At 41.7% G+C, this 25,046-nt stretch overlaps 2 protein-coding genes across 2 annotated transcripts in view; both read right to left on the reverse strand.

Moving 5' to 3' along the window:
- Nucleotides 1–2,224: 2,224 nt before the first annotated feature.
- rflnb (refilin B) lies at nt 2,225–4,946 on the reverse strand. The gene is made up of 3 exons (XM_082503466.1): nt 4,209–4,946; nt 3,796–3,890; nt 2,225–3,671 (listed from the first exon to the last, which is right to left on the reverse strand). The coding sequence occupies exons 1-3, from the start codon at nt 4,404–4,406 to the stop codon at nt 3,353–3,355; spliced, it is 612 nt and encodes a 203-aa protein (XP_082359592.1). The 5' UTR covers nt 4,407–4,946; the 3' UTR covers nt 2,225–3,352.
- A 1,025-nt stretch (nt 4,947–5,971) lies between these two features.
- The window catches only part of vps53 (VPS53 subunit of GARP complex), a 29,927-nt gene continuing 10,852 nt past the window's right edge, over nt 5,972–25,046 (reverse strand). Inside the window, exons 8-22 of the mRNA XM_082503456.1 lie at nt 24,716–24,794; nt 24,469–24,612; nt 24,214–24,356; nt 23,549–23,690; nt 22,640–22,738; nt 22,409–22,503; nt 21,162–21,404; nt 16,513–16,660; nt 14,669–14,751; nt 14,488–14,566; nt 12,902–13,050; nt 12,737–12,806; nt 11,515–11,652; nt 6,711–6,815; nt 5,972–6,538 (exon numbers count right to left, since the gene is read on the reverse strand). Coding sequence (XP_082359582.1) covers nt 6,368–6,538; nt 6,711–6,815; nt 11,515–11,652; nt 12,737–12,806; nt 12,902–13,050; nt 14,488–14,566; nt 14,669–14,751; nt 16,513–16,660; nt 21,162–21,404; nt 22,409–22,503; nt 22,640–22,738; nt 23,549–23,690; nt 24,214–24,356; nt 24,469–24,612; nt 24,716–24,794 — 1,888 coding nt within the window. The 3' untranslated portion in view covers nt 5,972–6,367. The remainder of the gene's footprint in view (nt 6,539–6,710; nt 6,816–11,514; nt 11,653–12,736; nt 12,807–12,901; nt 13,051–14,487; nt 14,567–14,668; nt 14,752–16,512; nt 16,661–21,161; nt 21,405–22,408; nt 22,504–22,639; nt 22,739–23,548; nt 23,691–24,213; nt 24,357–24,468; nt 24,613–24,715; nt 24,795–25,046) is intronic.

Here is a 25,046-nt window from a genome sequence, read left to right on the forward strand (position 1 = left end):
TAACAGAGGTCAAACGTTTACTATAGGTCTTTACCAGGTTTGCACACACAGTAGCTGGTATTTTGGCCCATTCCTCCATGCAGATCTTCTCGAGAGCAGTGATGTTTTGGGGCTGTCGCCGAGCAACACGAACTTTCAACTCCCGCCACAGATTTTCTATGGGGTTGAGGTCTGGAGACTGGCTAGGCCACTCCAGGACTTTCAAATGCTTCTTACGGAGCCACTCCTTTGTTGCCTGGGCGGTGTGTTTTGGATCATTGTCATGTTGGAAGACCCAGCCTCATTTCATCTTCAAAGTTCTCACTGATGGAAGGAGGTTTTGGCTCAAAATCTCACGATACATGGCCCCATTCATTCTGTCCTTAACACGGATCAGTCGTCCTGTCCCCTTGGCAGAAAAACAGCCCCATAGCATGATGTTTCCACCCCCATGCTTCACAGTAGGTATGGTGTTCTTGGGATGCAACTCAGTATTCTTCTTCCTCCAAACACGACGAGTTGAGTTTATACCAAAAAGTTCTACTTTGGTTTCATCTGACCACATGACATTCTCCCAATCCTCTGCTGTATCATCCATGTGCTCTCTGGCAAACTTCAGACGGGCCTGGACATGCACTGGCTTCAGCAGCGGAACACGTCTGGCACTGCGGGATTTGATTCCCTGCCGTTGTAGTGTGTTACTGATGGTGACCTTTGTTACTTTGGTCCCAGCTCTCTGCAGGTCATTCACCAGGTCGCCCCGTGTGGTTCTGGGATCTTTGCTCACCGTTCTCATGATCATTTTGACCCCACGGGATGAGATCTTGCGTGGAGCCCCAGATCGAGGGAGATTATCAGTGGTCTTGTATGTCTTCCATTTTCTGATGATTGCTCCCACAGTTGATTTTTTCACACCAAGCTGCTTGCCTATTGTAGATTCACTCTTCCCAGTCTGGTGCAGGTCTACAATACTTTTCCTGGTGTCCTTCGAAAGCTCTTTGGTCTTGGCCATGGCGGAGTTTGGAGTCTGACTGTTTGAGGCTGTGGACAGGTGTCTTTTATACAGATGATGAGTTCAAACAGGTGCCATTCATACAGGTAACGAGTGGGGGACAGAAAAGCTTCTTACAGAAGACGTTACAGGTCTGTGAGAGCCAGAGATTTTCCTTGTTTGAGGTGACCAAATACTTATTTTCCACCCTACTTTACGAATAAATTCTTTACAAATCCTACCATGTGAATTCATGGATTTTTTTTTCCACATTCTGTCTCTCACAGTTGAAGTGTACCTCAGGTGCAAATTACTGACCTCTGTCATCATTTTAAGTGGGGGAACTTGCACAATCGGTGGCTGACTAAATACTTTTTTGCCCCACTGTGTGTGTGTGTGTGTGTATATATATATATATATATATATTTTTTTTTTTCCTAAGAACATTATTTTCATCTGCTAGTTTGTTTGTGTTTTAGGACTGCCCGAAGAACTAATTCTCAAGAATAATAATAATAATAAAAAATACAACAGTCTGGTTCCTTACATGCAAAATATATGGAAGAAGTTCTAAGCAGGAGTTCATGGTTCCTTTTCTGATTAAGTCAGATCCATTCTCTTCCATTTATCCTCATCAGGGTCGTAACTCCCGTCTAACAAAGGGCGAGAGGCGGGTACACCCTGTACTGGTCGCCAGTCTGTCTCTGGGTCACATGGTTTATGAATAATGAAAAGTCCAATTATGGTGCAGGAGGCTTCTGCAACATTCATACTCTCCTCTAATCAGGGAAGACTTGCCAAAGGTGAAAGTACTTTCTGAAGAAACTCACCTTGGGCAGCAATGCTTTAGACATATTGAACTAATGCTCACAATGCTAATAAACAGAGCACAAACTTTAAACATGAAGAATTTTGATGAAAGCCAAATTACTGCACTTTGCCTCTGTGGCCACAAGAGGGCATTAAAGTAACACAATTCTACAAAAAAACAAAACCAGAAAAAAGTCTGACTTAAAAGGGTCAATTCACCCCACATCAAAAATATATTTTAATGCTGCCGACTTAAAAAAAAACAAAAACAAAAAATCCTGATGACTTTAGTTAGATCTTCAGATTTAACAAGGCATTGTCTGGACAATAGGTTAGACACTAACTAGCATTTGATCTGTAACCATGAAATAGTTCAAAACAGTTTACAAATGTAAATTAGAGGTCAGTCATTCCCTTTTTCTCACTCCATATAAAACATACATCTTGTTCTTTTAACAAATCTCTTTATTTTAAACTGGCACTGAATATGTGACTGATGTGGGGGGAAAAGAAGAAGAGTCAACCAATACACCAATTAAGATTTTAAAAAGAAGTTACAAAAATACTCCTCAGCACACCACACTTGTGTAGAGACTCATTTAACCATCTGATAATAAAAAAAAAGTCAGATCTAAAATATCAACAAGATAAATACTAACTCCAAACAGGTCACAGGGAAAGTTGTAGCAGGGGAATGCAGCTTGTTACTTTGACTAGTAAGCTAGTAAAGTATACCAACATAGTATCCACTTCAGTAAACTCCACACTCATGATTCATCTAAACTACCTGCTTGTTCAGTTTAAGCTTACACACGATTATGAATAGAGAAGTTTCCTTAATCCATCAATATTTACATCATACAATATTAAGTGCGGCCTTTAACAGTAGCTAGAGGCAAGGCTTGCAAAGAGCTTAAGTTGTTGGCTGTGCACAAAAAAAACAAAAAACAAAACCAGATGTTTTGTACAGTGTGGATAAGTTAGTGATATATTTTTTTAGCATATATATTTAAAAAAAAAAAAAAGAGTGTTTACTGCTCTTCTGCTCGTTTAACATCCTCAGCAGTGTTAAAAGGTGCTCCTCTCTTTAGCTACAGCCTCATCGCTTTAAAGATAATTTTAAAGAAGCCACTCACACGCTTGACCAGCTTAATGCAACACAATTCGCTGAGAGCAAATATGCATTGTCCTAATTTTGGTCCATATTGTTTCTACAGCTAATAAAAACAACACATCATTACACCTCTGGAAACCTTTCAACCAACTACAACCTGAAGCATTCAAAAGTAACACCCATGCTAGTGGAGAGCTTCATTCATTGGCAGGGATATAAACATGTCCTGACATGGTCTGAATATTTAATCTACTCAAACCATGTCTTACCTCCTTTGTTCTCTGTAACATGTTATATAAACACACTTCATAAAATGATAGCAGGCTACACAAGTGTTAAAAAAAAAACAAAAAAAGACAAGACAGCAGGTCAGTGGCAACTAGCCTTAAGGGAGCACCAATTTAGGGGCCGAGGGAATGACAGCATGTCCCCGGCCATCTCCCCCCGCGAGTCCACTCTCACTGAGGTAACTTTCTGTTGGCCACAGCATCCAGCTCTACGCTGGAGAGGAAACGCCTGGACAGCCGGTGACAGTTGTAGCTCAGCTCTGTGGTATAGATGGTGCTGGCTTTCTTGGGGTAGATGATGGTGGTGCTCTTGAACTGCTTGGGACGATGGCGAGGCTGGAACTCTAGCTGTGTCACGTAGTGGCGCCAGGTGCTGTTGGACACAGCCATAATGGTCTGCCTGCAGTGTTCGAGGCTTTGGCCCCACGGCTCCAGGCTGACATTCTGGATGAAGTGGCGGTCTGAGTCATAGTGCACTGAGGAGGTGTATCTATGGATAAGAGAGAATGCAGCGATTTTAGTCAAACAAAATACAGTAAAGCTAACTCGTGAGCCAACAGTGCCACTTTTCTCTTGTACGTGCTTTTTGGGCTGTCACATCAAAGACAACACACCTCATTTCCTTTGGTGGTAATGGATCAAGTGCTATGCCTTCCCCGAAGGACAGCGGGTGTAGCTGTGGGAAAGATCCAGCAGGTAAAGCTGGAACCTGCAAAACATGAAACAGACCCTCAGTGGATACATGGGACCTTTGGCCCAGTTCAGAGCCACAGGCGCTTTAAACAAGACGTTTTGGTTTTTTACGCATATAAACAAATAACTTAAAAAACTAGGCTGTTGCCTAGTAACTTCAATAACCTCTACTTTATGTCTCAAATCAATAGCAACATGCATTCAAAAGTAAAACAGTCATTTTTAAGAGCAAGAAGTCAGATTTCAGGTGCAGTTCACGACCATTTGTTTTGCTCCGACAGGAAACTGATGGGTTAGATCACAGGATGTAGTGAGACACACTGGTGGTACGTACCAGGGAACCCCTTCCTTCGTCTTCGGACACAGAGCTCACTCCACCGGCTTTATCTGCGGACACAGGCAGCAGCCAGGCACTGGGGCTCGGACTAGGGGGTAAGCCAGAGTCCGGGCTATCAAGTCCTCTCTCAGCCCTGCAACTCATATCCAGAGGATCTCCTTCACATAAATTTGGCAAGTTCAAACTGCCAACCATTTCTAGGTAAAAGTTGCAAAATCCCAGCGAGTAAGAGGCAGGTTACGAAAGAGGATTCCTTCCAGCGTGCAGTCCGCCGTATTCTTCTTCTTCTTCTTCTTAATTATTCCGTCACAGAGTCCCGCGGTGTAGCTGCTAACCTCTTCCCGGACAGCATTCACGGCTGCACGCTGGAAAAGTCATCAACCAGGCGGTAAATCAGTTTCCTTCCCTCCACAACGCCAAAGCCAGAAACTCGAGCTTTCGAACTTCTTTATCTTAACATCTCAAAAACGCCGAGCACTTTGTGCCACCTCCACGGTGAAGACATTCAGAGAGACTTGAGCAGGTTTGTCTCTGAGAAACACTGAGCTTGTCCTGCTGCCCGCGGGTCCTCTTCAAACTTCTTCCCCCTTCAAAGGGGGCTTTCAGATCCACGAACACAGGAAAGGAAACGCCTTTCGAATCACTTGAGTGGCTGCTGATTGGTCAGAAGATAATTAGCAACAAGAGACCGGGCCAGGCATGGGAACTTTTCCAGATCCTCATTCACTTGCAACCTGGCGAAATCAGGTTGATGCGTTTTCCTGGTATTGTTCGAAACGCGCAAGTGAGAAAAGAAGTAGTGTACGCCCATGTTATGAAGCATAAGGAAAAACTTTATGCTTTGCACTGTTGCCAAAGCAGTGGCATTTTGCACCTGAAGGAACTAATGCAGGAGTATCAAACATAAGGCCTGGGCACAGGAATGGCAAAGACTTTTTCCTAACACAATTTTCCAAAATGTGAAGGAGTGCATATAGATTTTGATTTTTTTAAAACTGTATTTTCATAGGACTAGCGTTTCCTATTGATAAAGACCACCGCCCCACTGGCATTCATACTACACCAAAGTAATAAAAGTAATGGATACAAAAAAATAAAATAAAATCAGTTAACTTACAGAAAATGTTTTTTTTTTTCTTTTTTAAATTAAGTCCACATTTTTAAAAAACTTTTTCTCCAGTTTTACACGTTTATGTTGTTTTACTGCTCTGGCCAATGTAGCATAACAGAGGGCTGCATGTGGCCCAAGATGTAAAATAATGTGCACACTAAATGCAGCCATCTAGTTTGCCAATGAGGACTTATGGAGTTGGGAGACACCGATGTCAAAATGCATAAACACAGCCAGGGAAAAGGCATCGGATAAGGTTTTGGTGTCTGCAAGCCAAATTTGGAATATATTTGACCTTGAGATCAAAAAACAAACCTATTTGTGCACTTTTATGGACACACATTCACTAAAAGAAAACCTTTACCTTCTATCACTAAAGATGATTTTTAACAGAGGAGTAACCTTTACAGAATATGACTGCACACTTGTGCGATTAAGGTCAAAGACAGCCTAAGTGTTAAAAACCGAAGGGAATCCAAAGATCCCGTTTGCTTAAAGAAGCTACGAGTTCAGTTTGGGTCACGGGACAAACACAGCAAAAACAATCAGAACACCTATGATCACGCCCCCTTTTAATGAATGGCACACAGATTTCAACCCCACACTGAATTAAAACAGATGAGCAAAAAAAGAAAACCCACGGTTATCCTTGAAGTATAGTATTTTCAGCTTTAATTAAGATCAGGCCTCCTGGAATAGATATGTCGAGAGAGAAGCAGCCAGAAGCTCTCTGATTAGAGTTTAGTCAACAACTCCACATTCTGCAAAACAACAAAAAACTGTGCAACAATTAAGTAATGTTACAAAACTCGGGCTTTAGTGTAATAAAACCACAGAGGTACATGACATGTGTAACAACATCAAACAGTTAAGGAAGTTTCCTCATAATCCACTCTCAGCTTGGGTAGGCATCAGTCAGAAAACTCAGTCAACTTCTTCCTCCTTCTCCACGAATACAGAACGCAGCACAATGATGGAGTCTTTGCGATGAATAACCGCAACAAAGTTGAAGGCCATGCCAGCCTACGCTTTTCAAGATGCGATTTCACAGCCTCTTCTTAATGAGCTTCTCTAGTTTGCGGATACGTGAGGATTCCTGCTCAGGGGTGGGGGTACTGAAGGACAGAGAGGGCCCACCGTCTGCCCCCGAGGGCGGAGTGGGTAGCCTTTGCCTGAAGAGCTCCAGCATGCTGCTCTGCTCGCTGCGCTTCAGGCCCTACGCACACAAAATAAAAATAAAGCACACACAAATATATATTTAAAAAAATAATAATAAAGGACGCAGGATAACAACGACAGGTAAATGAACCTATGCAGCACAGCCTTATGGGAGATATCGTTGAAAGCTAGATGAGAAAATCCACACTGGCAGAGACAAGCTAACTGACCTTCATATCCAGAATCTTCTGGAAGGTCTCGGGATTGCCATCAGCCAGGAGCTTGATGTAGTTATCAACAAACACCACCGGAGGTTCATGTGGGGCCATCACCACCTGCAGAAAAGTAGAGTTTAGGATTGTTGATGTCGCCTTACCCTCCCACCACAACCACCAGCACCAACCACCTTCCTGTGAGCCATCACACGATGACCCGAGAGATCTTTAAGTGATCCCATATGGGGGCAGCTATGGGCCAAATGGGAGGAAAAGGAGGGGCTCCAGCTGATGGAGCCATGCAGTTCTAGCTGCAAACAAAGTTTAGATTATACTTCTATATTTAGGCACTTCTCCTTTTACACACCAATTACCTCAAGCACCAGTGGATCACCCATAATTATTTTGGAGGTATAATGAGTCTGGGTGAAAATCAGCTTTACGGAAGAGCAGGCAAAAAAAAAAAAAAGTTTAATGGGGCGCAACTTTTCTGGATTTAATCCTCTTGGTTGTTTTTTTTGTTGTTGTTTTTTGTTTTTTCCCTACAACAGAGACTGGGTGGAAAACGCAGATCAGTTAGCATTTCTTGAAGCCGCTACAAAGAAGGAAGACCAACACATGGCTGACAGACCACCCCTATTCCCATCTCATGCATACGCGTCCACAGAAGGGACCAGCTCACAAAATGTTTCTCCTATCTGTCACTTAACAGAGTCTAAAGTCTTTCAAGCTTTGGTTCCATCTTCACTCGAGGTAAAATAAATGAGAAGACGAGCTGCGGAGGGAGTGAGCGAATGGAGGAATCAGAAGCAAAAGACGGAGCGAGTGAAGAGCAAGCATCAAAGGCTCAGGATCGTGTGGAATTCTCTGCTTTCTTACAAGCTCTGCTGACTGAGTGATTTACTAAGCAACTGTCCTGGAGCCAGGCCAAGAGCAAGGCCTGTAGGGACCCTTGTAAAAAAAAAAAGAAAAAAAAAAGAAACAAAGAAAGATGGAGATGCAGTTTAGAAGTAAAATGGGCATTAAAAGGGAGAGAGAAACCGAGTAAGTGGGGTGGGGAGATTTAGCACAGTGAGAAGGGTAGGGATGAGAGCTACCTTTAAAATACTCTCTAAAAGAGAAGAGAACTTCAAAAGTGGGAAAGAGAGCCGGAGCCATGGCAGGCTGGGCTGGGTGTGGAAAACAGCCACGTCTCAGAGGCTTTGTACCGGCCAGGAGAGGCCGTCTCAGACGGACCAAAAAATTCCTATGCACTTTGAACATAACTAAGTACTGGCTCGCAAAACAGACAGCCCAAATAAAGACAGGTGACAAATTAAAGGAAAAAACCATAAGGAAAAACGAAACACACCCATTTCATCTTTTCCAGGATGACAATACTCCCATCCACACACAGGGAATCACAAAATGGGTTGACGAGTAAGAAAATAACACATGCTATGACTTTGTCGTCAACAGGTCGCAAATGTGATCAGAAAAGGCACTAAATAATAACACACACAGAAAATTGTCCTATCTATAAAGCATGGTGGAGGGATGTTGTTTAGAACTGTTTTGTGTTTTGGAACTGTTAAAAACAAATTAATATTCTGAGCTAGGCAGGCTGGTGACCTAAAAAGCTGCTACAATAAACATCTCATGGAGGTTGCACTTGATAACTGAGGTTCCCTAGGTTACCAAATTCAAGTATACCAGGGAGCAGATGGAGTGATTTCTCAGTAGGTTTCATTTATTTTTGGCACATTATGTATATATTTTATTTTGTATAGATGTTATTTATTTATTGTGATTACTTCTTGGCCTTCTTTTAGCGCCAATGTGCAACAGTACCGCAAGTTTGTTGTACTATTGTACAAATTATGAGTGTGCAGTGACAATAAAGAGGTAAACTAAAAAAAACATGCCTGTGTGTTATCAGTTTTATCTAAAATTCGATTAGAGTTCCAACTGAAATTTTGGTAATTTTAAAAGGTTAAACACAAAAACATGAAAGACTGCATTTATCCTCTGTTTTATGGAGCATTCTAGCAGTTTTCAGGTGATTGTTTTGCTTCATGACACAAAACTTAATATTTTGGTGGTGGCATACTCAATGTGGACTACCTACCTTTATAGGCTAAAGAGGCAGAGTCTGAGATAAAACTGAGCAAAAAAGCAGAGCGAGTGCTGGATGTGTATGAATCACATCACCGTGTCAGAAAAACAACTCCAATAAATCATTATGTTGTTCCACTTGTGCTGTCAGTGAAGTGTTTGATAATCTATTAACCATAACTCTACCTCACACACGCAGCTTGTTATGCTACTCAGGAAGCAAGCATAATCAACGTCTGCTGCTTTAAGTCACAGTAACATCTACTTGCAACAAAACACCATGGTTTTGATCTTCATTTGGTTCACAAATGCTGTTATTCTTATAATTCTAAGATCAGCTGATTTAAATACTAACTATTTTAAACTCTAATTTACCCCCATGGACTTCAAGTTCTCCAGGGTATAAATGAAAACTTGCAAAACAAAGCTGTTTCCGTTCAAAGAACTTAGACTGCACTTAATTAATTGACACGTACAAGGAATCTGCTTTAATCTCAGAGCTTTAAATACTTAAAATTGCTCCTTTAACGCTCCCACTGAATTGCAGTTTCTCAGGAAGACGGATTTTAATTTCAAGCCACAGCATCACAGAGTGTAATTTAAAACTATCGTTGAGGTTAGGCAGAGGAATTCTCGTATTGACCTCCTTTCATTGGGATTGTCTTTCAGAGGCTTCACTCTAAGCTCAAGGTGGAAGCAATTACCTACAAGGAACCTTGATGTTACACAAAGTCAATGCGTAAAATGTTGGATAGTACAAAAAGCTTCTCTTTACCGTCTACAAATAGTTACAGTAATATATCTTCTTTACATATAGTCTATATTATCATTCAGTCTATCATATCATTAGAAATACTCCCTGTTAATGTATTTACAATTTACAGTGAATTTTCCTCAGCAGTTTGTTTGGTATCAAGTTTTTGGTTTTTTGACATGTCTGCTGTATCAGATTTCTAGCCTTCGGAATGATGATTCTGTCTCCAGTTGTCACAGTAATGCATATAAATCAATCAAAGTTAGCAGCTATGTCTGTGAGAGCTTTCCACAAGCCATGCAGATCACATTCCAGCTAAAGGGGCCCACTGGCAGTCGAATTCAGGAAAAAAAAGAATAAAAAGAAGCAGACAGTTGTGGGTTGATGTGAATGAATTAACATAATTCTATAATGTGAAAGCCTTCTTAATGTGTGGCAGATGAGTGGAAATGTACGTACGCACATTCAGGGCATTTATCAGGCAGACAAAGACAGGTTCTACAGAGGCCCCGTGGAACAGAGCGTATCCCTGCAGACAATGGGCTGAACAGACGATCGAATATGAAATGGTTAGGAGGGTTTGCAAAGACAGCAAATGTCTAAGACAAAACAATGTTAGTGCGCCCGAGGGCCAGAATCTAAGCTAGGGTGTAAAAGCGCCATCAATCTAAACTATTTCTTATACAGTCTCACAGAAATCCACTCCCTTACTGGGAAAGCTTGGCCAACATAGCATGATCAGAGCAGGTCACACTTAATCACACATCAAGACTGTCCATCTTTTAGAGGAAACACGGCCTCCTGGGAGCCCAAGAGGAAAATCAGGGACAGGCGGGTGTTTTCTACCCTCGTGGGACAGTTAATTAGGGCGAGATTAATCTATGGCATCCGCATACCAGTGTCCTCAGGAGCCTCATAAGGGCTGATCCCAGTGACTGCACTCCACAGCTGAAAACAACGTCCTGCATACAGCATGCCATTCTGCACGTGTGGCTGTGTATTTTTCCGCGAGTAGACACAAGGTTATAAGCATTTATTTATTTACTCACTCATACCTTTCCACTGGCTCAAAGTCAACCACATACTGAGTTAAGAGTATGAGCGTGAGTATTACGTTGGCCTGTTTAGCATTCATTAAAACAGCAGTGCATTAGATTTGTTCCTATTCTTTCATTACCTCCTGTGAGACGCTTTATTTTGTGGAAACATGCTTATAAAGTGTTAGTGTAAGTGGGGTTAAGGACACAATTAAAGGACTGTTCTGCCCAAAATAAACTCCAAGTAGATAATCTGCTCAAGTGACTCAAGACAAACATTTAAAAGTTGGCTCGCCCGTCCAACCACAAACACTCGCAGGAGAAATGTTTGTTCAGTCTATTGTTGAGATCGGTGGAAAAGCAGTTAGCTGTAGGTCGTGCCAGATTGTTCTTGGTTAAATGTTAGTGTCAGCACAAAAGCTCGTGTTTAACTGGATCTGTCAAGTTTCGACATCAAATCTGTAAAACGGCAAATAAAGGATAAAGGAAAACCCCAAAAACCCTTTACACTGCACCTACGTAAAAGGCTCTATCTTACAGGCGAAGCCTTTAAAGGTCAGAAAAAGGAGCTTCAGTTGTTAAAAAAAAAAAAAGGCCAGCAGGAATTTAGCCACCTAAGTTAGATATAATAAAATCTTAAGTGACCCATAAAAAATGACTATCATTGATACTGTGTTTAAGTTTAACTATATGGTATTTAAAGCTCTCATTTAAATCCATCGGTTTAAGATTCTTGGTTTATGCAAGAAGTGTAAACCAGCGGCCTAAGAAGCAAGGTTAAGTGGTTTTCCAGCATACATTTAAGGACGGTTAACTGGGATTGTTTTCATACTTGCACAAACATTCACTTGAAAGCTGCCAGGAAATACGTGCCTGAATCAAACAGCTGCACCGAAGTCAAGCTCACATTAATGCCACCCCTCCCACTCCTTACCTTAAGTATCATCTCTGCACGAGTCATGCCTTTAACCACTATCTTGGTGTAGCTGGCAGGTGCCTTGCGGAGCACCTGGGAGCCTATGGAGGGCAGATCCAACAGGACCGTCTTCAAGGAGTGAGTGTCGAGGAGAAGCTGGTGGGATAGTTTGCACAAGACTTAAACTCAGCCTTATACAATCAATCGCAAGTAAATGTATCCAAGAGCCATAACTTTTCAGACAATTACAGTAGGGGTTTTCTGTTCACCACAACAGTGGATTTTAAATCAACCTATCGTGATGTGACTAAAGTGCAGACTTTCAGCTTTAATTTAAGGGCTTTAAATGGTATTGCATTAACTGTTTTAGAAATCCAACATGCCCCGCTCATAACGATGCCTCCACCATGTTTGATAGATGATGTGATTTGACTTAGATCAAAGCTATTTTTCTCCTTCTCCATCACTTTATTTTCCTATCAGTCTGATATCAGGTCATTCAATAGATGTTTTCTGGCAAACTCTAATCCTGAGTATAACCATTCATTTGCAACACTTTGTATTTATGTTCATACAGGAGTCTCTTGATTGTAGTCTTTGTTAATGATATGTCTACCTCTTTGACAGTTGTCTTGAGAAGGTAGGTGTATCATTTTCTCAAGTTTTCCAAGTCAAGAAAATGAGGATGTTGTCAAGAGGGTTTTATTAAACAAGGAAAAATGTTGCGATAAGCCATTTTAGTTGTCTTCAGCGGCCTTCCAGGCCGTTGACAGTCATTGTCCTGGCCAGTGCATTTATACAATACTTGAATGAATGTACCAGACTGCTGATTTGGCCACTCTTAAGTTTCTAATAGGTCGATTTTGTTTTTCCAGCCTAATGGTGACCGCCTTCACCTGCATCATCAACTTTTTGGACCTCACATTGAGTTTCAGAAAAGAAAACACCCCACTTAACTCCAGATCTTGTATATGCTTTGTAATGAAATAACAAAGGAACAGGCCCTCTGACTGGGGAGGATGACACATAAAAATGACTCTAAGTCCTACATAGTTACCGTAATGTAATACTTTTGTTAAACCCTTTAAAGTAAAAAGGAAAGTCACATTTTAATTGTTTGGTTTTAAATCCCTTGTGGTGGTGTAAAGAGGCAAAGCTATAAAAACACTGTAAGGCCCTCATTGTATATGCATCACAACAGTAATGCATCTTAATACAGATTGCAATAAATGAAACTTACTTGTTCAGCTCCCACCATGCTGATAGGCTTACATCTAAACAAGTGGTTGATGAATTTGGGAATGAAAGAACTAAGGATAGAAAGAAATGACAAATATATCAACAAACAGGAGCTTTCACACAGGGCTTAAATAAAGAAGTGTAAATGTGTGCTTATGCACTATACTTTGTGAACTTGATGCAGAATTGCGTGAAATATTTGCGTGTGGAGGCGAGATTGTCTCTGATGATTGGCACATTTTGTTTAATGTGCATTATAATGGATGTCACATAAGGACTCTGGTCACCAACATGCTCCACACTCTGCCACGGCATCTAGAGGCGGAGAATTAGAAGTTTAGCATATTTACCATCTGGTTAATACAATAAATCCTTTAAATGCACTGAAATAAAGAGAACTCTACTGTTTTTCTTAATGAAGATTTTTGACAAACAGACATTCCCAAAACAACGATCTTTTGGGGATTTCTAAAAATACACTATAATACCAAAAGTACTCGCTTGTCTGTCTTCACACATATGATCTTCAGTGACGTCCCATTCTTAATCCATAGGGTTTAATATGACGTCAGCTCTTCAGGGAAGCTATTCCACAAGGTTTAGGAGTGCGTTTGTGGGAATTTTTGAGCCACACACTGATGTTGGACCAAAAGGCCTGGCTCTGTTTTAATTCATGCCAAAAGGGTTCTATCAGTTTGAGGTCAGGACTCTGTGCAGGCCAGTCAAGTTGTTCCCCACCAAACTCACTAATCCATGCCATTATGAACCTTGCTTTTTAAACTGGTGTGTAGTAATGTTGGAAGAAGAAGGGGCCATCCCCAAACACCCTGCAGAAAGTCGGTAACCTCTGTGCACTATGTGCCTATGTGACCCTGCTCTGTGATTTTATGTGGCCCACCACTTTCCCAGTCACTTCCATTTGTTATAACACCACTAACAATTGACTCTGAAATATTTAGTAGCGAGGAAAATTCACAACTGGACTTCTTGCACAGGTGACATCTTATCACGATCGCCTGCTGGAACTCACTGAGCTCCTGAGAGCGACCCATTCTTTCACAAATACAGTGGAACCCCGACTTATGAAATTAATTTGTTCCAGAGGGTCTTTCATAAGTCAAAATTATCGTAAGTCGAAGCTCCTTTTTCCATTGCCTTTTAAGTGAGGCGATGCTGGCTGAAGACAGCATACGTATGCATGCATACATACGTACGTGTACATGTACATTACATTATGGAATTTAATTCTAAACTTTAAAACGAAAACTTACATTTACGTTAATTAATTTACGTACGTAAACTGTGCAATGATATTTTTTAAACATTTTTTTTAAACTCGCTCATATTTATGCTTTATGCCGGCCCCATTATGAATGAAAAATAGGCTGATTGCAAACGAAAAGCACACAAAATAGCGCACTGCAACAACAATACATCTTTCACGTGGAACAGTGAAACGCATTTCGCAAACGGATTTCGTTACACGGGCATTTTGTCGTACCACGGGCAAAAATATTGCCGTTAAGTGCCTTCGTAACTTGAATTTTTCGTTAAACGGGGTCTTCGTAAGCCGGGGTTCCACTGTACTTGTAGAAGCTGTCTGCATGCCTAGGTACTTGATTTTATAAGCTGTGGCCATGAAACTGATTGGAACGACTGAATTCAAAGATCTGAGTGGGTGAGTGAATACTTTTGGCAACGTAGCGTATTTACAATACGAGCTGAATGTGTGAGTGCATGATTGTGCTCAACCTTGCTCATAGCAGTTAGTGCAGGATCACAAGCAGCATCAAGATCCTGAACAAGCAGCTGGATACTATTTGAGATCACACTGTGAACACATGAAAAGGGAAATCGTCACACTCTTCACATAATAGCAGCTAGGCTTTTTTTTTTTAGAAGAAATAAAAGCCGGTTTGCAGTTGTCACGTACGTGCTGAATGTGTCCATCTCCCCCGTCAAATTGATTCTCTCTACCAAGACTTTATCTACCTTCTCCTTCAGCTTCTCTTCCAACTGGAACACAAACAGACAAAAACATGAATGTGCACATAAACAGACAAATAAATGGTCTTTACTAAGAAAACATCAAATGTCTTTTTTAAATTGTCTGTGTGAAAGGACAGAATGGATGAAACCTTTAAGGCTTTAATCATGAATGTTTTCCTGATCAAACGTGTCATTCTGTTAACTGTTAACATGATGGACACGTTGCACGCTCCCAAAGGTATTTCTTTTGCTGATGAAGATCTAAGTTACATGTAGGGCTGAACGATATATCGCATTTGCGATAATATCGCGACATGATCAAGTGCAATTTTCTAACCGCAAAGGCTGCGATTATACTCTGGACATGTCCAAATTCATGGGCTGCATCCTCCTGAGGCCGCATTTGTAGACCGATTACGTCACAGCGACGCGCCGAAGGCTGTCCAAATTACTACCATATCCCAGAACTCATAGCGCGGCCCAGCCAAACTCCAGTTTCCAACAATGGCGGCCGCTACTAAGTTTTAAAATTACTCATACTAATCTTTCTGGGTCACAAAATAAACTTTTAACATATTTTCAGGCAAGAAAGTAGTTGTGTAAACATCAAATATCTGCTCGGTTTATCAAGATATCCCATATTTGCAAAAGTGCTTCGACGTTTTCAGAGGCGTCTGCTACCCACCAGCTCGACAGCTAGCCGGGAGCTCGAGGGTTACTGATGCGGCCGAGAACGGCACAACTCCCGGCACATCATTTTCAGATCACCGCGGAGTTTCGCTGCTCGGGTTAAACGTAATATATAAGTCACTTAGACAACCTAAAAATGTTATTGTTGGGCTTTTTTCAGTGTTTTGTTTGTTCGTGAGTAAATCGGTTTGGCTGAGATTAAAGTTATTAGATTAGATAAAATAAAACTTTATTAATCCCCCGGGTGGGTTCCTCCTTGGTTTTCACACAGCTGACTAAACGTCAAACAGAAAACTTATTAAACAGAAGTATGAGACAGTCGAGAATTTACGCCAGTGTCTGGTTATATTTTAGATAGCAAGAAGCAGACGGCCGAGTTTATTAAACTCCACCGAGACAGCGGTGACGCTAATCAGAACTAGCCTTCTGATTCAGAAGGCTAGACCGTCCAATTTCACGCCTTTAAATTTTAAAGGCGTGTTTGTGTGTGTGTTTATACAATTGCTATTATGTTTGCACTTTATGTGTAATGTTACTGACTGCAGAGATCAGTAAGCTGTGTGTATTTTTTATTTATTAGTTTTATTTATTTAATATTATTTTTTAATTGAATGACTGTCTAGTAGTTCACAGATGTCGAAAAACTGAGTGTGGTAAAGCCACTGATTTTGTTTATGTATATTTCTGCAATCTGCACATTGTACTGACTTTCATTTTAATGTTTACACCAGGGTTCCTTGTCAGCACTTTATGCTCAGATGTTTGTAAGCTAAAAATAAACTATTGTGTATGTTCAAATATACTGTTGTGATTGAAGAAGTTAAATAAAAATGTCAGTCATCAATTCATGCATCACCTCATGTCATCATAACAGAGGTCTGTCTTCCAGGAAAGAACAGTTTAAAATTAATGTAATATAGTATTGGCCATACTATATGATGTATTGCTTGTCTTTGTTTAATAATACAGAAGACAAAGACCTTAAAAAAATAATCGCATATCGCATCGCAATCGCAATATTGGGGCAAAAAATTGCAATTAGATTATTTTCCATAATCGTTCAGCCCTAGTTACATGATGCACCATATGTGTACATGCCTGCTGTGTTGTAGCCAGACAGTACTCCGCAGTGCTCAGAATGCTACAGATCAGGCAGAGCTCGTCTACAGTGAACTTTGCTGCTTCAGAGACTTCTTTTTCTTTTAACAGGCTGCTGATGGTAAGACCCCCGCTGTTAGTGCTGGATCTGGACAGAGATTGACAAAATGAGAGGGAGAAAATCAGCAGTGGAAAGAGATAAAACAGAAAGAGACAGAGGGGTCATGGCTGGTCCGAGCAAAATACAAGAGGAGAAAAAACAAGCTTTAAGGCTTTATAACATACTTTACAACCCTATTAAGAAAAAAAAGTGCTCTGTAAAATGTAGATCAATTAACATTATATTATATTTATGATGATATCACGTCACCTCTTCTTTTAACAACACTGTCAGCACTTGGGAACTGAGGAGACAAATAACATTTTCCCATTCTTCCTTGGTACAGAATTTCAGTGTTGTGGTATTTTTATTTTTTCATGTGTGTAATTTATCAAAGGTTTTCAGTGGGTGAAAGGTCAGGCCTGCAGGCAGGTCAATTTAGCACCTGGTCTCTGTTGAAATAAATGCAGAACATAGTGAGGCATCATCTCCCTGAAATCAGCGAGTATGTTGCTACAAAACGGCTAAATAGCTTGGTCAGGATTAATGTGCTGTCATGTTACATACACTAAAGCATTGAACACTATAATGGATGTTGGTTTGTGACAAGAAGAAAGATTTTTTTTACATTTTGATTTGTCAGACAACAAAACAGTTTTCCACATTACTGCAGTGGATATTTCTGTTAATTTATATTTTTTTCTTTGACTGGCTAAAATAATAATAATAATGATAATAATAGTCTACTAACAGGACACTGCAGAGCTCAGATGGAAGAAACACTGGGTGGGTGAAGACTGTATCCCCATAAATATGGAGGTTTGTGCAAGGAACAGAAATCAGATCCATGGCTGAGTATCGCAGGATTTGAGACTATGTGTGTGGGTGAAGGAGATCGAACAGGTACTGAGGGGGCAGGACATTAAGGGATTTATAAGTGAGAAGAAGGATCTTGTAAATGATGCGTGACTTAACCGCGAGCCAGAGGAGATTTATGGGGGTGGGGGCGATTTGTTGTCAGAGCTTGGTGCATGTTAGAAGCCTGGCAGTTGTATTCTGGACATACTGGAGTCTGTCCAGGGCTTTGTCAGATATCCAAAGGCATGGATGAGGGTTTCTACTACATAGTCATTGAGTGATAAAGCTACTGGTCCGGACGGGATTCCCGGCCGCGTCCTCAGGTCATGCGCGGCTCAGCTGGCTGGAGTGTTCACGCACATCTTCAACCTTTCCCTCTCTCTGTCTGTAGTCCCAGCCTGCTTCAAAATGGCCACCATCGTCCCTGTACCCAAATCCTCCACCATCTCCTCATTGAACGACTGGCGACCTGTAGCCCTGACCCCCATCGTAAGCAAATGCTTCGAGAAGCTGGTCAGGGACTTCATCTGCTCTGCACTACCCGACTCACTGGACCCTCTACAGTTTGCATACCGCCACAACAGGTCCACTGATGATGCCATAGCCCTGACACTACACACTGCCCTGTCACACCTGGAGAAGAGAGACACGTATGTGAGGATGCTGTTTGTAGATTACAGCTCAGCATTCAATACCATCGTTCCCTCGAAGCTGGACAGGAAACTGCAGGATCTAGGACTGAGCAGCTCCCTCTGCAGCTGGATCCTTAGCTTCCTGTCTGACAGACGCCAGGTGGTCAGACTGGGCAGCATCACCTCATCCCCCATCACACTGAACACTGGTGCTCCACAGGGGTGTGTACTGAGCCCTCTCCTGTACTCACTCTACACCTACGACTGCACAGCTACTAACAGCTCCAACATCATTGTGAAGTTTGCGGACGACACTACAGTGGTGGGTCTTATCACCAACAGTGATGAGACAGCTTACAGGGAGGAGGTCAGCGCCCTGACCCACTGGTGTCAAGACAACCATCTCACCCTCAACGTCGCAAAGACAAAGGAGTTGATAGTGGACTTCCGGAGGTGCAGAGAAGTACACACCCCCATCACCATCAACGGCGCTGCTGTGGAGAGAGTGAGCAGCTTCCGGTTCCTTGGAGTACATCTGGCTGAGGATCTTACGTGGTCAGTACACACAAACAAAACAGTGAAGAAGGCGCAGCAGCGCCTCTTCTTTCTCAGGAGACTGAAAAGATTCGGCATGAGCCCCCGCATCCTCAGGACCTTCTATCACTGTGCCATTGAGAGCATCCTCACTGGATGCATCACCACCTGGTATGGCAACAGCACCGCCTACAACCGCAAAGCTCTCCAGCGAGTAGTGCGGTGCTCTGAACGGATAATTGGAGGTGAGCTTCCCTCCCTCCAAGACATCTACAGGAAGCGGTGCCTGAGGAAAGCGGGGAGGATCATCAAGGACTCCAGTCACCCCAGCCATAAACTGTTCAGACTGCTTCCATCAGGAAGGAGGTTCTGCAGCATCCGGTCCCGTACCAGCAGACTGAGAGACAGCTTTTTCCATCAGGCCATCAGACTGCTGAATACGTCATAGACACCTCAGCTTCACTACTGGAACTTTAACATTATGCACTCCACACTGTATATAAATGCCACTTGTTTTGCACATATTCAACTCTGTATATTTTATATATTTTATTATTATTATTATTATTATTATTATTATTATTTATTTATTTTTTTAATTTTTTTTTTAACTATTTAATTTGTAAAAATGTGCATACACACACACACACCACACACACACACACACACGTAGGAAAATATTTAATATACACATCCAGAAATGCATACACTATTATATATTGTACATATATTTATTAGTTTCAGGTTGGCCATTCTTGTATTTTGCTCGTTTGTGTTGTTGTGTTTGCACATCTCTGTTGCTTGTGGGGCTCGCACACAAGAATTTCACTCGCATGTGCTGTGCCAGTGTGCCTGCACATGTGATGTGACAATAAAAGTGATTTGATTTGATTTGATTTGATTTGATGACCAAAGTCAAGAGATGTTCATTAGGTGGAAAAAAAATAATCTGGTGACAGATTTGATATGAGCATGGAATGAAACTGTGGAGTCTAGAATGATACCCAGGTTGCAAACTTCAGGGAACTGTTAGATGGTGCAACTGTCAATAACAATGGGTACAACTCCTATCTTCCGGAGTAGGGCCTTGAGGGCGATAACCATTAGCTCTGCCTTGAGGCACACCGTGGTTAACTGGGGAAGAGATAGACCAGGAGCCTCCCGTGATGACAAAATGTGTTCATTTAAGAAGGTACTTATACAGCCCTGAGAGTGCTGTACCAGTTAGGCCAAGAAACTCAAATATGCGTGAGAGAAGGACGGTGTGAGAAAAAAGGAATAAGAATGCTGAAGTGCTGTGGTTGGATATCTTCCAAGGCAAGAGCTGATTTATTATACTTATAAGAGGGCACCGAGCAGGTACGTTCTGCCTTGCAGTTTTGTAATAAGTCCTGGTCATGGATTAAAATGTACTTTATTAAAGCACACACAAACACTCCATTTGACAAAAACTATGAATATACAAAAAACAAAAACAAAAAAAACAAACGGTAAATAAAAAACGAAGACTGTGGTATATTGTTTGTGCTTGCATTGTATTGTAATTGAAATGTTTGTGGTGGGACTTCACATTGTTTACAATTTGAGACAAAGAATTACTCTATGCCATTAAGTTATGCAATATTGACCTCGGGATGTTTTTTTATTCTTCTTCATGAATCTAGCTGATGTGGGTCCTCTTTTCTACTGAGCTTTAAAGAGAACTCCTTTAAAGAATAAAATAAAACACTGGTAAAGAATCCATTATTATTTGTAACTGAGACACAAATGTGGGCCACTGGGCCAGTGAGACTTCACAGACGACCCAGTCATTAATAAATGTCAAAACAAAATATGTGTTTAAAACCACAACACAGCTCAACCTCCATTCTAGGGGCTCTTCCAAAACCAATTCACAGCACACCACACTGGACGGGTGTCTTTAAGTAAACACACTTGCAAAGAGTCTGAGTGCATCTATGACAGTGTATGTATACAAGTCAGAACATGGTATGCATTAGTCGCCATGCTCAAGTGTGTAATTACAGTGCAAAGCATACGCTTGTGTGTGTGTGTGTGTACACACCAAAGCTAGTGATGAGTTCTTAAGTGGCCAGTGAAGCAGAGATGTTTTTGCTGGTAGCATTTTGGGTTTTGCCACAGCTTAACCAACTCCAGATTGCTTACAACACGCTATTCTCATTCATCAAACAGAGCGAGGACTGAGGATGTTAGTTTCAGACTGAACTGCTAAACGGTCCCAGCAACAGTTTATGGGTGTGACACACTTGTTTAGGAAATGGTAATCCCAAATAAATATGTGTCATTGATGGAAATTGTTGAAAATTACTCATATATTTCAAAGTCTGATTTTTGTTTTTGTGTGGATTCAGCATCTTCAACAATGTCATGCTAGTTCTTTTTTTACTTACGTGTAAAGTGTTGCAGAGAACCACTGAAACGGTCATGTTGATAATATAACTTTTACCAATTACATTTTAGACATATCGTTTTTAATTTAGACTGAAAACCTGAAACGGTCTTACTTAGGCAGGTTGCCAGAGAGGATCTTCCAGGCATACTCTCTGAGGAATTTCTGGAAGATGGTTGTGAGGGCTATCATCGGTTCTCCAGTGCTTAGTTGGGAGCACTGCACCATACACTTTTTGTAATAGACAAACAGGTCAGCACAGCTGGGCAGTACTGCTCCACCCTCCTCCGTGCCAGCCTTGGGAGGGCCTTGTGCCCGGAAATCAGCCACAAACCGGTCAATCAGCTCACCCAGATTCCTGCAGAAACAGAAAAGAAAGCAAGCACCCATGCATGAAGTAGGGTCTTGTGAAATTAATTAAATCTATTTAATTAAAACAGGATTGTGTTTTTTCCCCATATATCGATTCATGGACGAACTATCAAGCAGACCGAGTGAGACGGATAAATAGGAGAAACTAGTTTAAGCATCAAAATAATCAGCGCTGCAGTCAACAGGTCCACAGCCAGTTGGTGTGGCCCACTCCTGCTGAATCAAGGAACTAAAGCCAAGGACAAAACAAGCAGGCCACTGTTCTCTTCTGCTATGTCCCACTGGGGACAAGCTGATCTGGCCGTTGCCTGTAAGGCTGTAGCTGCAGAATAGGTCAATCCCATCCCCTTGGACAGACAAACACTATTTAACGCTCCAAAGAGCCAAGAACCAGGGGCTGCATGCAAGCACCACAGTTCCAGAACTGTTACAGGAGCCATCACCAACACTGGGGGAGGGGAGTGACTGACTGAGGACGTAAGGGTGGTGGTAAAAAAGTGAAAGGGGAGGTGAAAAGAAAAGAAAACAGGCAGGAGGAATAAAGAGAAGGAAAATCAGACTTGGAGAAAGAGGGTTATAAAAAAATATAATATGGATCAAGAGAAACAAAACTGAAACATGTATTACATAAAGGGGGCCTGAAGAAAGGCTACCAAAAAAGAAAAAAAACATAAAGAGGTGGGAAAGAAAATAGGCAGATCTGCTGCGGCAGCACTTACTCAACCTCCCTCTCTCTTTCGCTCACTGTCTGTGGTTGTGGAGCTAATGGGAAACATTTATGCCACAGTGGATAGAGGAACAACGGATGGAAAGACAGAAAAAAAGGGAGTGAAGTAGAATAGGAAGGAGGGGAAGGGGGGTCTGATTGATGAGTGGGCAATGGAAAAAGTATGCATGTGCCAGCTTTACACACAACCTGCTCCCAATTCTGGGTTTGTGTACCCTGATCCAATTAGATCTTTCCTGCTTCTATGAGTGTGTGTTGCTCACTTGTCTTGGGACTCTATGTAGACGTATAGATGAGGTTCAAAGCATTTGGAGACAATGCCATGGAAAGGGTTGTCTGGAGCTTTGGGCTTCTTTGGCTAAAAGAATCAGAGAATAAAGGTGACAGGACATTTTTATTTAGCCCCAAGAAAGTTATTCATCAAAAGGAGGAAATATCTGAGAGCGCAATTACTTTGCGAAGAATGTCAATAAGGTCAATCCAGGTTAACTTACCTTAGTCAGATCTTCATCCTTTTCTGTGCCGGCCTCCTCTCCTGGCTCATCCTCCAGAAAGGGGTTAGTTGGGTCTAGTGGGCTGTCTGGCCTCTTCTGCTGTAAAAATAGAATAATAGAGCATGTAATAGCTTGATTCTCACTAAAGAATTTGTGGCATATCTATTACATATTATTATATTAAATATAACAAAAGCTGTTTAATATTAAATTCAGGATTTATCACCTTTTTGTCAGCACAGACCATGCTTTCATAAATCTGCACCTCCAATAATTAAATTCCACTCAACCAAATCCCCGATTGAATAACCAAACCAGCAAGGGTGTTAATTGAACTGAAGACAAGAGGGACTCTGTCTAGCCTAAACATTATCAGTCCTGAACAAGCCTGGCCTACTTGGCCATGGCAAAACTAATCACACCCCTCATAATCCATCCATTTCTGTGTGTATCACTTCCACCTCCACATGGCAGAATGACCTGGATTAAAAGGTTTCTTTAGGCTGTGACACACCAAAAAGCACTCAGTGTGCGTGTGAGCAAAATTAGCTACAAATCAACAGTTTTATGTATATAAACAAGAAATAGAAAAAAAAATGAAGATATGTTTTGACTGACTGGGATTAATCTGTAGCCTTCCAGTTGGCTTAAACTACAACAAAGCCAACTGGAAGTATTTCAGTGAGTGTTAAGTTCCCAACTGGAGAGCACATGTTTTGCATCAGTTTCCCCTGTCAGAGTATTTAGACGGCTTTTTATATAACAAGGAAGGTGTGACTGAAGAGTGCTTTTAATGTTGCAATTATGATCAAATTTGCTACATCTAAACTGTATTTGCATGTGGATATTTTTAGCCTTAAAACGTGTATTGTTAGGTGGGTATTGTTCGTCTCTGTGTGTTTTTCTTACTCCAGGTACGTCCGTCAAAGTGCATCCCGTGAAGCGTTTGGCCAGCAAGCCCTCAAAGTTTGTGGTCCTCTGAATGGCAAACAGAAGCAGTTTCACCTCAATCTCCTTAGCCCGTGTTCGCATCACTTTGGCTAGCTCAGCCCTGGGAGAAACCGAAAACACACACAAAACACGGACATAGTGTCAATTTGAGCGCGTTACCTCTAATTTCTATAATTTGACATCCCAAAATGTTTGACACAGCTGCAATTTTGGCCAGATGTTTTTCATTCCCAGTAGCAACACATGGTGCCCGCTTACTTCGACGTCTTCTCATGTAGTTGAGGGGGGAAAAAAAAGAGACCGAGAAGTGTTTCCCACTAGGTCACTGCTCATGTAGGCCACCTACGTCAACTGCGCAGAAAGTTGTACCGGATCCCGGAGTCAGGCCTGGCACACCATAACAGCGGGGTTCTTTTCATAAAGCCAAAAAGTCCTAACAAGCAATTTCTCGATTTTTGCCTGGATAATTTCATTCAAATTCTTCTCGGCTGGACAGACACACAGTGTTTGCTAATCGGCATAAATTAGACCAGTTATGCACAGTGTAACTCATAACCTAATTTTTGTGTCAACACATGCCCCCAGATGGGTTTTAAATCCCAGGTTTTACTGTACGTCTATACCTGGTGATGTGGCAGAACTCCACGGCGATACGCTCCGTCATGCACCACTCTTCAGGAAACATGCGTCCATATTTTTCTTCATAGTCCAGCAGCTGGCGCTTGATCCAGGCATAGCGGCGATCGATCTTGTCGAGCCAAGCAACCTGATAAACAGGGACAGCCATTTCTTTTAGAATGAGATTTGACCTGGTTCCCCCTCTCTATTATGGAACCATACAGTAAATAAAAACCCATTTTTTCCTCCCCAGTTCTTACGTCTTGATTTTCCTGGAAGAGGACCAGATACTCTGAGAGGTGCTGCCTAATAAACTTCTTGATGATCTCTTGCTTGATGCGTGGGTCGAGTACATTTGCCACCAGACAGGCATCCCTCAGCACGTTACTGGGCCCACCTGGTCTCTATAAGAATAGTTCGGGACATGAAAGATGTGTTTGTTCTAAAATAGAGGTAGATAAGGAAAGTAGGCACATGAAAATGGAGAGTTTGGGTGGAGATATTTACCTTCGAGCCCTGTGAGGGGAAGGCTTCTTCAAAATCTGCCAAGATCTGAGTCCCCAGCTCACTCTGTGCCGCCTTTACTCTAGACAGGTCAAAATGGTCATTGAGCAATTAACTGTTATCTCAGTCCATTTTGCTGAAATTACAGCATTTTAATGTTAGCCTCCAAAAATACTGAACAACAGAGAACAGAGGCAGACATATTTCGGTTCACTAGCTACTGTGACTGAGACCTTTCATGACTAACAGCCAGTTAGCAGATCCCTTATTTAAGTTCTTGTCAAAAAGTCAAACGGGAAAACTTTTTACAGCCGTCAGCCTTTCACTTACACAT

The sequence above is a fragment of the Aulonocara stuartgranti genome (genome assembly GCF_965226115.1).
Source record: "Aulonocara stuartgranti genome assembly, chromosome: 14".
In the NCBI taxonomy this organism is placed as follows: domain Eukaryota; kingdom Metazoa; phylum Chordata; class Actinopteri; order Cichliformes; family Cichlidae; genus Aulonocara; species Aulonocara stuartgranti.

Coding starts and splice junctions, on each gene's coding strand:
- rflnb (XM_082503466.1), bottom strand. CDS start 4,406: ATGGTTGGCAGTTTGAACTTGCCAAATTTATGTGAAGGAGATCCTCTG. Junction 3,891..4,208: donor ACGAAGGAAGGGGTTCCCTG/GTACGTACCACC, acceptor CATGTTTTGCAG/GTTCCAGCTTTACCTGCTGG. Junction 3,672..3,795: donor TTACCACCAAAGGAAATGAG/GTGTGTTGTCTT, acceptor TCTTATCCATAG/ATACACCTCCTCAGTGCACT.